The sequence below is a fragment of the Adiantum capillus-veneris genome, chromosome 1, assembly GCF_014529385.1.
Source record: "Adiantum capillus-veneris isolate H3 chromosome 1, ASM1452938v2, whole genome shotgun sequence".
Lineage (NCBI taxonomy): Eukaryota > Viridiplantae > Streptophyta > Polypodiopsida > Polypodiales > Pteridaceae > Adiantum > Adiantum capillus-veneris.
This window is the reverse complement of record NC_140931.1, coordinates 3,079,816-3,092,250: the sequence shown is the minus strand read 5'-3', so window position 1 is coordinate 3,092,250 and position 12,435 is coordinate 3,079,816. Positions and strand designations below refer to the sequence as shown.

Below are 12,435 nucleotides of genomic sequence, written 5' to 3'. Positions count from 1 at the left end.
ATAAGGATAGTGTGATTGACTATATTCTACTCTCCGAAGCCATCATGTATTGCATAAAGAGTTTTATGTTTGGCCAATGGACCTCGGAATCAAACCATCGGACCTTATGTATTGACCTTGCATGTGGAGAAACAACTAAGCATGACAATCTCAGTCAAAGGGAAATGAAGTTGTCACTATGTATGGATTTCAAATGGCCACCAATGTACATTGAAATGGTTGAGAAAAAGTTATGGATTATAAAGCTTCAATATGACGCACCATTGGAAACTAAATAGGAATCTTTCAAGAGAGTTATTTGTTCTTGCGCCGAAGAATGATTTTCCATAAAGCATGTCCATGGTATCAACAAAGATAGATCACACAAAAAATGGTTTGATAAAGAGTGTCAAGATGCTCGAAAGTCCTTGATAAATCTTGATGAAACTATGGACAAAAGCAACTATCAAAGTCATTTGCACACATACAAGGCATTGATTCAAACGAAGAGAAGAAGATGGGAAGTAAAGCAATAATTTTTTCAAGACCAAAAAAATGCATGTACATGTGGAAGACTTTGACTTCGAGGGGCAAGCGGGTTGAGAATTTTGGTAACTTGAGTCTTGTGGATATGTACACACATTGTAGGCAACTATATGAGCAACCAAATGCTGAAAAAATATCATTTTATGGTTCAGTCTCATGTAAGCGCTCTTTTTTACTATTGAGGATGTATACAATGGGCTTGAAAACTTGGCCACTCGCAAAGCAAAGGATCTCCAAGATATCATGCCGGAGATTTTACACATGAGTGGATGTGTGATATGTTCAGCCTTGCACTTCAACATGGTATGCCTTATGATTGAAGTACTAATTGGATCACGCCTTTGCATATAGTGCTTCTAGCACACACTTTAGAGGGTGCACAAAATCTTATGGTGACTGTCCTTGAGAACTTTTGCTTGCATAGTGGATTGATTGTGAATGAATGCAAAACAAAGGTTATGCTTGTGAAAACCAACCATAAGGAGAAGACATGCATTGTGTTCAACAATGAGAGACTTAAAGTTGTTGAGAGCTTTAAGTACCTTGGCCTCAGGTTCCAGCCAATCACAAGTGACATGAATGTGCTATGTGTTGTTTGGAAGCAGGATAGAGAGCATACTATGCATTTGAGAACATGTGTAATGCGGGAAACATCAAGTGTTTCTCAAGAAGTACCTTTCTGACACATTGGTGACATCGATTCTTTTATGGAGTGGGTGGGAGCATCTCAAAGTCTACTTGGAAAGAGTTTAAGAATGTCCAAAAGCATTTTCTTACAAACTTTCTCCAAGTTAAGAGAGAAACACCATATATGCTCCTACTTCTTGAGTCGAGATCTCTTCCAATTGAGTTTATGGACATGGAAAGGGTTGTGGAGTACATGATAAAGATGTGTCAAAGCCCCTCACATTGACTTCCTACAATTGCATGGGAAGCAAGCAAAAAAGTTCAAAAGATGCATAAAAGCAAGAACTTGAGCACGGGATGAATGCAAGACATAAAGAAGTGGTTGATGGGATGCATTACACTTGCTACACGATGACTCAATTGACTAGCAAGTGAATGAAGCTTTTCTACAACGCCAATGTATTACAGCTTGGGAGGAATCTGATGGGTCACGTTTCATACATTACACCACCCATATTGCCCCCAACTACAAAAGCATGTTCTTCACTAAAAGGGAAAACCATACTCACTATGAGTCAAGATTCATAGCTCCTCCCTTGCAAGGGTTTGCTGATGAGATGTTACAAAACTTGAAGAAGTTCTTGAGAGAATCATTGGGTGAGGAACAAAATATTTAAAGAAGTTTTTTTAGGATACAAAAGATGGCAAGGTCACTTTTGCTAATGTGGGTGGAGAAATGCATGTTCATAGTTTAAAATTTGATAGGTTCAAGGGATCCAACAGAGGTGGTTCCTTTGAAGACTACATGCTTTTGGGTAAAGAGCTAGTCACAAAAGTTGTGTAGAATCTGACTAGCAAAATACAAGAAGACATGCCGATATTGGAGGTTTGCAACCTTTTCTGTCCAAAGCATTATCCAAGTGAAGACTTGGTGCAAGAAGCATGTACCAAGAAGTGGTTGCTGGAGATATTCAAACAATACGAATGTCTAGTATTTGATGTAGAGAATTTCTTGGGAGAGTTGGACTCATTTACAAGGTTTTGTCTACCAACTTCAAACACAGAAGCTTTCGTGAATCATGGGAAGCATGCAATGATGATGCCACTATACATGAATCATTTCCAAACTTAATGAACCTTTGGCAGATTTTCTCGCTAGTTCATGTGAATACAGCTCTTGCAACACGCGGTTTCTCTCTTCAAAAGAATATCAAATCGGCGCATAGGAAAAGCATGAGTACAACAACACTTGAAAATTACATTTTCATTGGCCTGAATGGGCCGGTAGATGAAAACGTCAAGGCTTTGGTCATATCTTATCATGGGTAGGATGAAAGGGTTAATAGATGAGTTAATGGCATTCAACCTTTGCTAACCAAACAAGCTACGAATTGTTCTTTGGAACGGTAGTTTTGTGCTTACTATGATATATATGTTTTGTCTAGTGATTGGGATTTATTGTGTGCATATGTTTGAAAGTTAATGAAATATTTATTAGAAAAAGATCTAAGTATACATAACCCATGATAATTGGCACTTTGCAATATACCAAAGTATTAAAAGGGTCAAATGGTTGGTGGTGTCCACATGCCACACTATTCAACATCTTGGTTGTACCTTGATGAAGGCAATACCTAGTGGACTCTCACAACACCGACCTTTCCTAAAACTTGGAGTAAACAAAGACAAAGAGCAATAGTAATTGAGGCTTAAGATTATACTTTATTCAAGTGCCAATTATGTAGATGAGTTAAGGACCAACAAGTTTGTATATGTGCTAGTGAGGATGAGTGGTGTTCCCCATCAAACTTCTTGATATAATGCTCTACTTTTTCAGAAGTTCTAGCCATGACTGAGCAAGTGCAAGAGAGTGAGACTAGGAGTTTGTGGTGAAATTTCTATGGAAATTTTGGCAGAGTCTCATTTGCACAAAGATCAAAATCTTAACAAAATCACTTTAAGGTCAATGCAAAAGAGTGTTATATGCAAACTAGAGGACTCAAAGGAAAAATCCAACAGAGTCTCCTTTGTATGGAGATGAAAATCTCAAGAAAAAATCAACGCTTAAAATATCAAGTGTGCTCTCTAGGCATAAACTGGTATATACTGCTCAAAAGAACTGTCAAAATGATTGTCACCTTGGAGTCAAAGCACCTATATCAATCTATGCATATCCTATGGCGAGGCCACAAATGGGGATCTCCAACAACCTAATCTACCTCACTGGGTAACCAGGCCTCTAGTGCTCGGCTTCAAAAAATCTCACGCAATGATTCTCACAAAAGGTTATGCAGACACAAATAGCCATAGTTTTGGAAAGGGCTCTTTAAGGTTGAATCTCCAGAAACAGTCGAGACTACCAAAACAAGCCAAAAATCGAGTCCACAATGATGTACAATGGCACTATCTGCAACACAACGTACATCCAAAACGTGAAATTGTCACTACAAAATACAAGACATCACTCAAACAAGCGCCAATGAGTATGCAAGAAAAAAGCATAGAACCAACTCCCTGTGAGGAGTAAAATGCTCTCAACAGAGCAGAAGCACTCTCAAGTTCTAAACCATATGCATACAAACTCTCACTGGAATGTAATGGCCGTCACTGCCAAAGATGCTCACAAATGTGCTATGTCCAGAGAACATGTGGATGTCTTTGTGTGTAAAATTGTATCTAAGAGCTATCTATGAGAAGATGTCAATGGTTATGCATGAGAAATCAGAAAAAACATTCTCTGAAACCCCAAATAGCATACATCAATACCAAACACACATATGGAAATCCAAATCCACTCTAAAAAATGCATGAAAACACTACTAATAGCAATTTGTAACTTGTCTCCCTATCTCACTCTCAACAATGCCAGAGAGCATGTGAAAACCTATATGCTTTGATTAAATTGACTCGTTGCACTGCATATGTCGGTGGGGATCTCTAGCTCAATGAACCCCAAAGTAATTGTCTCGTGCATTAACAATAGGGCCGGCGTTAGCGTTAGAAGAGCACTAGTTGAGCTCACCGCATCAATTGCAACTAGGCTTTTTTTTTTTGGTTACTTCTAAAGTAGCAGCTCCTTAAGTGATTCTTTGGCTTATTTTTTCTACAAGTGGTTGACGTGATCGATCGTGTCGATGCCAAGTGTCTCTCCTCTATAAAAGAGGCACCTCACCCACGAATGTTGATGTCGAAGGAGAGACCGTCAATGCCGCAAACCAAGAAAACGGGTTGTCGATGCCGAGAATCAAAGTGTGTCTGTGTCACAGGATGCACACAATCTCTCTTTCTTTTTGTCAAATTTAGAGATTTTCCTATCTCGTTTGGGCTTTCTACGGGCAAAAAAGGGTATTTTGGGCTAAAAATGGCCATAAAATGGTAAAAATTAATCCGAAACGATTAAAAATGGCTCAAAATGCCACATCACTCACGGTGGATGTGACTACTTGTATGTGAGAAGCTTTAAAAAAGGGGGAGAATAGCTCTCTAAGCCTCTTTGTGAAAGGATACACAAGCTTATTCTATGGTATGATAGTGGAGCCCTCATTGTTCCTACCTTGTATTCATGCATGTGGGTCCCAATAATTGTATCCAACACATTGACATATAGCCGATACATAACATTTACTACTCTGTGATTTTCATCTTCAAGCCTTTAACTTGTTGAGGAGTTGCATTATCCAATGGTAGTGCATCTTTATGCTCACCTTTAATGTACTCCCAATAAAGTTTACGCATCAAGAAATTGGCCATTTCACATTCAAAGGATGGAAGTTGTTCAAATCTAGCTGCTCACTTGATTCCATCATTGTTAAACATGTTTGTGAAAAACAATAAATCTACACAAAACCTACAATGGAGTAAGAATAGAATGTACCAGTCACACCCTGTGAGAAAAATATGCATACATACACCCTTTATGATGTCTCACACTACTATATAGTAGATGGTGACGATCTAGCTATTGCACAGTAGGTAGACCATGTCAATAAATTCTAACTATAGCACCACTATCCAAGAAAGCCATGTGTTGAGCTTGATATCTTAGCATGGGTGTGTTCTTAAATGTGCATGTGTGGGTGACTAGGTGTAAGCCTAGGTGCATCCACACAAGGGAATTTGCGCTTATGGGTTGTGTGTGAATGTATGCATGTGTGCTTAAGTTTTACTCTTTCTTCTTTCAATTTCCATAATGAGTAAAAAACCATTATAAGCCCAACGACTCAACAAATGCCAAAAAGTCTCAAAGAAATTTTTAAAACCAGGCTCAATTTCCAACTAGCTTCTCAATTTGGTTTTGAGCATCCTTTCCATAATTTCAAGTCAATTTCTCTTGCATTTATCTCAAGGAAGTTGCCAACTCAAATTACAAAATCTTTGTATTATTTCAAATATGGAATTGCCACAACTAAATGCACACTCCAAATTAGCAATAATCAAATATCAATTACAATTCAAGTCATTCTATACAATTGAACACAATCAAGTATTTGTTGCAAAATCAACCACATTAGTGACTAAGCACCACTTTTAAAAAAATGGAGTAAATTGTAAGTGCAACTGAGTTTCCATTTTCTCCTTAGTTGTCCAAAAAATCTCTACCAAAATTTTGGCAACAATAGTGCTACAATCTTAGGTGTGTGAAGACACTTAGGACCCCTAGGACACTTTAGCTATATGCCCATCATTCTAAGGATAGCCTTACCATTTGTATTAGTAAACTCAATAATAGCGCTTCGTGTGTTGCGTGTCTTTGAGAATCTTAACTATCTTCTCCATCTTGTTTTGCATTTTTGCAACCCTATTTTCAAGCTTTTTCGTCTCGATAGATTCACGACAATACCCTTCTAGCTCACTTTCTCAAATGGAGATAATGTTTGGTGAGCATTTGTTGAGCACCATAATCTTCGAGAGAGCTCATGGATCTTGGTACCATGAGAATTCATTTGAGTGCATTTTGGCTTCCATTTGCACCATTGGCAATTCTTGGCATGCAATTTTTTCCTTTTGTGCAGGTTTATTCAACAGCGAAAAGTTTTACAAAATACACAAGTTTTAGTTGTCTATATGTGATGTTATGTATCACACTACAATTTTTCCTATACACAAGCAACTTTTGCATCCCATATAATTACCGCCATAAATGACAACAATGGTATTTTTTGCATGTCTTCTTTTGTGGACAAATTGGAGGCAATAGACCACTCACTATGAGCATAAATGATGCAATGTGTCCTTGTAGCAAAGGTTGTTCATGATGTAAGACTAGACTCTATGGATGATGGTGTTGGTTCTATCAATTCTAGTGACATAGTTATCAACCCGCTAATGAGCACGTGCTAGGAAGCTCGAGATGTGCAAGCTCATGTATTGATTAAACTTTTTGTTAATTATTCCATTGTTCACACATTTGCTAGGTAAAGTAGCAAAACATATGTGGGAGACTAGCTTCTTGTATGCAGAACCTAATGAGACAAAAATTTCATGCATGTGTAAGGAGCTAGAAGCAAAGGTTATGCACAAGGAGGATGATATGGATGTATTTCTTCTAGAGACTAAAGACCCGAAGGAGCGATTAATTGCTATGGATGAGGTCATTTGTGATGGTGTTTGGGAGTGAATTGTTTTTGTACATTGCTAGATTCTTGTTAAACTTTGGCCTCCACTTGCTAACTTGCGATAGACAATAAACTTGATCGTGTTAGACTTGATGGTATTGACTCTATAAGACTGCAAGATGCCCAATCTAAAAATAATAGGGCTAAGCAATGTGTTGTTGAGATGAAAGAGAAATCCTGGAAAACTTTTTTGCAAGGTGCAAAATGGACTTTTGGTGCATATTGTCAATATGATCCATTTGTTCATTGTGCATGCATTGCAAACTCTATAGACCCTACTTAATACTTTCACGATAGTGCAACCAAAAGCTATATGTCTCATTGTGGTATGTACAAATCTCTTGATACTATCCCTAACTAGCAACAAGAAGAATGACAAAGCTACCAACAATAACTTTTACCCAATTAAGAGAGTTCGATGTGGTTACTACTACAAGTGGTAGTGCTTTTAGACTTGTTGATGCTTAACACGTATATAGAATCTAGATGAAACTTTTGGCTATTTTTACTCTTGTAAAACTTGGTCTTAAAGTCAAATTTGTGGATGACAAATGTTCTATGCATGATCTTAGTTGTGGTTAGTACAATTGTGACATTTGCAACTTTGTCATGTGAGATGTATAAGCTCAATGCTTACTAGAAGATTTATCACGTGTGACTTTTTATCCTGACCCTATTTAGATTGAGAGGCGTTTCGGTGATCTACATTTTGTCAACTTTTTGCATTTGCAACACCCTGATATGGTTTCTTTTCTGCCCCCTCTTGACACCATTGAAATATCTATCTAAATCTAAAAAGAAATCATATTAATAAGCGAGATACCCTCGAATATCCCCTTTCCACGTCAACACTCCAGAAAGCTCTACCCTCGCTACGACCCCTTGGCTGCACCACCCTATGCCTGTGCTGCTCTCGTGCCTTGCCCCGTGCACCCGTCGGCCTCCTCTTGTCACAGTTGCCTTTCCCTGGTGGTTGCAACAGCTGCATTTTCTTCACGTCATACTCCAAAGCATACACAGCATTTTCCTTCGCTCCACTCTCTACGTGTCGCTGTCCTATATCTTCGAAGTGCTTCCTTTGAAACCTAGCGATGACATATTCAAGTTGTGCGTATTTCGCTTTCGAGAGGGGAGGGTCGGCAACAGCAACATGGGTAGACAGAACGCTGTTGTAGGGATCAACCACAGACGCTGAGGGTAGACAGTAAACCCGTCCATGGCTACGAGAGAGAGAGAGAGAGAGAGAGAGAGAGAGAGAGAGATATAACAAGCAGGCAATGGACTGCTCTAATACACAGCGAGAGTAGATCAGGAAGACGCTTGTCTACCGTCTCCAGCAAGTCGGTTGCACGAGAGGCTCTGCATCGAGCGCATACGAGATAGACCTCTATCACAATAGACGGAGAAAAAAAAAACCCGCAGAAAAGAGAATGTGCTCCTGTGGACAAGCTCACAAAGAATACTTCAAGTCTTTCAAGTTTACCAAAGTTAAAGTAAGCAAAGATACCTTATATTTACTAGCTCTGCAAGGGGAACAGTATGCCTATTCAATTTTAGCGTATTTCTAGGAGCTCTGTGGCTGAACCCTTGCTGCAAAGCCAAGTTCTTGCAGTTAGTGAAGTATACAATCTCCAAGAGAACCGTCAGAAAAGAGAGATCCTGTGGGAATTGTCATATTTATAAGACAAACTGTTGCCTCCAACTGCATGCTGTGGCTCAGCCAATCTTGATGCTTGCAAGACAAGCTCCGAGTGTATGTGAAGACAAGCCATAGCCATCTGCAGCACAGAGATGGAAGAAACTTGTAAGCCTTCGATAGTCATGCTACTGGTATTTGTAAAACATGATGACTCACCGAGGAGCATTCTTGGTCGGTGTCATTTTCAGCCACTTCAATGGCCCACCTGCGAATCCACTCAAGACCAGTTCCGATTTCGACATCTCCTCCACTGATAGCATTCTTTACATGTGAAGGGTGCAGCGAAATCATGACTCGAGAAACCGCATATAATGTAGCTCTACGCACGTAAACCTCAGGATGACCTGAAATGTGCCTGTTGCAACAAAATACAACCATCACAACGAAGGGTTTTGAAAACACGAGTTCCTTATGGACAAAAAGAAAGTTCCTCACTTGGATCTCAACATACTCAAAAGACCTCCTGCTAGAATGCATGCTTCTGGGTGCAATGAGACACACTCCATGCATACACCTAGCATGCAAATAAGCCTTCCCAAGACAATAAAATCCCTTCCAATGAGGTCCACACCATGCTGTTGCTTGTCATAGTCCCGCATGACTGGTAACATGAAAGAAGGGGCGTATGCAACGAAGTTGTTCTTCCTGGAGTTGTGCCTAGCTTGGCTATGCTGCTCTCTCCGTATTTGCATAGAGCGATGACCCCATCGTCTAGACTTGCCCAAAGCTTGTGAGCTCTCTTGTCGTAGTGGAAGCTCTCTCTCAAATTTGTGGGTTAGACTCACCATGGCATTACGTTCAGAAACCTCTTTCCATGGGCCCGCTCCAATACGTGTGTAACCGCCTGGACCGTACCATGTTTTATCGATTTCTGTGATTTGATGCCAGTTTGGTGACAAAGCTTCAGACCTATCTGCATCTGACAAAGCAATTTCTCTAGCTGCATCTGACATGACGTCCAGAATCAAGATCCTCTGACTAACATCCACATGAGGAGAATAGAGTGTCTGTGTAAAAACCTCCACAGACAAAGGCGCACATGCTAACAACGCAACAAGAGCATCATATCTTCTCTTTTCTGCTGACGACTCCTGCCCTTCAACCGCAACATCGCTACAACGAACATGTATGAGTGCATGCGCTAAGTCCGGTGCGGCATTTTCCAGTTCCTCAGGCACTGCTCTTACAAGCTTCTCTACCACTTCAAGAGCTTTTTCCACCTGTCAGCATTTCTTGCTTGTTAACACATAAGTGCACGAAACTTTAGAACACTAGGCAGAGTCTTGAAATTAAATGTTATAAAATTCATAGAAGGTACAGCTAATATCTTAAGGAAAACCTACAACGTCTGGTTGATCGCCCTTTCTCAAGTCTGCTGAACAATCCCTCAGTTGGGCGGGATATTTGCCTTTGTAAAGATCCGACTCATCATCAGAAAGATCATAAGGCTTAAGTGAGCACTCACTTTCTGAATCACTTTCATCTGAACCATCATCATCTGAAAACCGGTATGCTCGAAGATCAACAACTTCATCCGGATCATATGCTTCCGATACACCCTTATCTTTCTTTACTTTTTTGGTTCCATTTACTGTGTCAGCAGACTTGCTTTTGCCCTCATTTCTCACATCAAAATTGTCTTCCGTAACTGTGCTTGATCCGTATGTATCAAGCACTTCCCAGTCAGCTAAATCTTCAACTTTATCATCCTCGTCAAGAAGCAAAGGGTTTGCTGGGTCAACCACAAGGGAAAATGCAAGAGCTACTTTCTTTGCCATTAAACGAACCAGTTGCACAGGACTCTCTAGCCTACCTGATTGAAGAAAGAAAACTTCGTTCAGAAGTCAAATCTTGATGATCTGCACATTTGATAAGAACAAATCAGGGGAAACATCACATCAGAACTTGCAGTCTCAAGCAGCCCACGAGAAATAAGATATCATAAATTTTCTATTTAGCCGCAGGACGCTGCATGCTTACAAGAAAGGTGTCTTTGAAGTTTAAAAACATGCCGCTGCCAATCATAGTCAGCCTCACACTCTTCTGGAACATCTTTCCAGGCATGTGATGCTCCGCTTCACACGAAGTTTCATACTAGTCCTTTTTGGATTGAAAACTTATCTTCAAACGTCCTGGCTCCATGTGTGCACATTTGCACTATTTATCTGGGCTTGCTGATCTTTTGGTGGAGAAAAGTAAACAGCTGGATTTGTGCATGATCCAGTCCTTGGCTGAATCATTCTTGTATTACCATTTCATACTCAAACACATACAGAAGTACGAAATGTAATGTACATTAGATACTATGCTCCCAATCCTTTTCCTGATCAACTTTGATTTTCCTTATTCCTCTATTCTGCCAGTCTTTTCCTGCCTAAGAGCTTCATCCCTTGCAGATTTTATTATTGTGATTGCACAATGAGACATCATCCAGCCATGCTGGGCAGTAAAAATGTGAAGAGGTCAGACCCACTGGAGCCAATAGTGCCAAACAATCTTATGTTCGGTTACATTGCACGCTCTAGCATCACTATGTCATTGCAACCATTTAAAAAAAAGGAATTTGCAAAATCTCCTTGTCCCACAAAGCAGTCCAATTCACACCTGTCATTTTGAAATAAGATAACCATAATGGTGTCTACGAGCAAGAACTATAGGAGTACCCATCTTGCACATGCACTGGCACTGGGATCACATGGTTTCACATAGGTGTAGTAGGAAAAGTGTGTCGTGCTCTCTATTGTGGGTGGTCCTCAGTGCGATATGCGCAAAACCACACTCCAACAGAAGAAAACACAATAGAACAAACACTCAAGACACAATAGACTTAGAACTCAATGGAACTCGACTAACACAGGGAAACCTCCAAGCCCACGACTCATAGGTCGAACGGGGGTGTCGAGGCTCCAATGTGTAGGGAGAGTGCTGAGGTGCAATGCTAGACACAAAACACGAGACCATAGAGAGTAGATGGATCTCAAGACTACGCATATATACAATCATAAAGAGCCACCAACGGCTAGCAAAATATCCTTGACAATCCAGCTACATCTATCTCCGAACTGTGGTGGTGGTGAACTAGCCACGTTGTCCACTAGACCACCACCCGTGTCACTGCCCAGGCGAGAGCCCATCTAGTGTGAACCCAAGACCAACTGTAACTGTAATTGCCTGTCTTGTGCAAGTGACACTGTAGCCCTACTACAGGGTGCCCGCCACAAAATCACTCACTGTCTCGGTGAGAGAAAACACTGAAAACTACGAGTACACCAATATAATTTAAAGGAGCCTCATATCCACAATAAATGTTGAGCCATACTCGCCAAAGCATGGTGAGGATTTTGTATGGAGTGGAGAGGCAAATACACGGTGGGGTAGGGGCGGGGAAGGTGGGGAGTAGGGCGAGGGGGTGGGGGTTGGGGGGTGGGGTGGGGTGGGGGGCAAGGGCATGGGTAGGGGCGAGGAAAGAGAGGGTTGGGAGGGGGGGGGGGGGGGGGGGGGGGGGGGGGGGGGGGGGGGGGGGGGGGGGTGGAGAGGGTAGGGGCGAGGGGGGTGGAGAGAGAGAGAGAGAGAGAGAGAGAGAGAGAGAGAGAGAGAGAGAGAGAGAGAGACGGGTGGGTAGAGGCAAGGGGAGAGAGGGTAGGGGCGAGTAGGGGGTGGGTAGGGACTAGGGGAGGGCCAAATGGGGACACTGAGCAAAATCCTCATGTGGTAAGGCCACAGTGCTAGAAATGTCAAGTCTAGCCTCGTTATGTAGTGAGATCATAGAACAATCTGTTCAAGATTTGAAAGAAACATGCCCTTTGTGGCCCTTGCAAGCAATCTCCTATGAAGATTCCACACAGTAGGATCTGCGAGCCGTACAATCACTGGTCATGCCAGAAGTTTTACAAGCCAATGTTTTGCAAAATCAACAATGCTCGACTCTTCTTATCAATTCGAAAGATGCGAATCTTCTCTTCTGGAACA

At 41.1% G+C, this 12,435-nt stretch overlaps 1 protein-coding gene across 5 annotated transcripts in view; it reads right to left on the bottom strand.

Moving 5' to 3' along the window:
* Nucleotides 1-8,214: 8,214 nt before the first annotated feature.
* The window catches only part of EMB2423 (telomere length regulation TEL2 family protein), a 79,335-nt gene continuing 75,114 nt past the window's right edge, over nucleotides 8,215-12,435 (bottom strand). For 4 of the 5 annotated variants that reach the window (XM_086513700.1, XM_086513696.1, XM_086513709.1 and 1 more), the window contains 4 exons: nucleotides 9,810-10,279; nucleotides 8,902-9,686; nucleotides 8,623-8,821; nucleotides 8,215-8,545 (listed from right to left, as the gene is read on the bottom strand). In XM_086513700.1, coding sequence (XP_086369826.1) covers nucleotides 8,411-8,545; nucleotides 8,623-8,821; nucleotides 8,902-9,686; nucleotides 9,810-10,279 — 1,589 coding nt within the window. In that variant the 3' untranslated portion in view covers nucleotides 8,215-8,410. Of the gene's footprint in view, nucleotides 8,546-8,622; nucleotides 8,822-8,901; nucleotides 9,687-9,809; nucleotides 10,280-12,435 lie in introns of those variants that run through there. The other variant, XM_086513703.1, reaches the window with a different exon arrangement.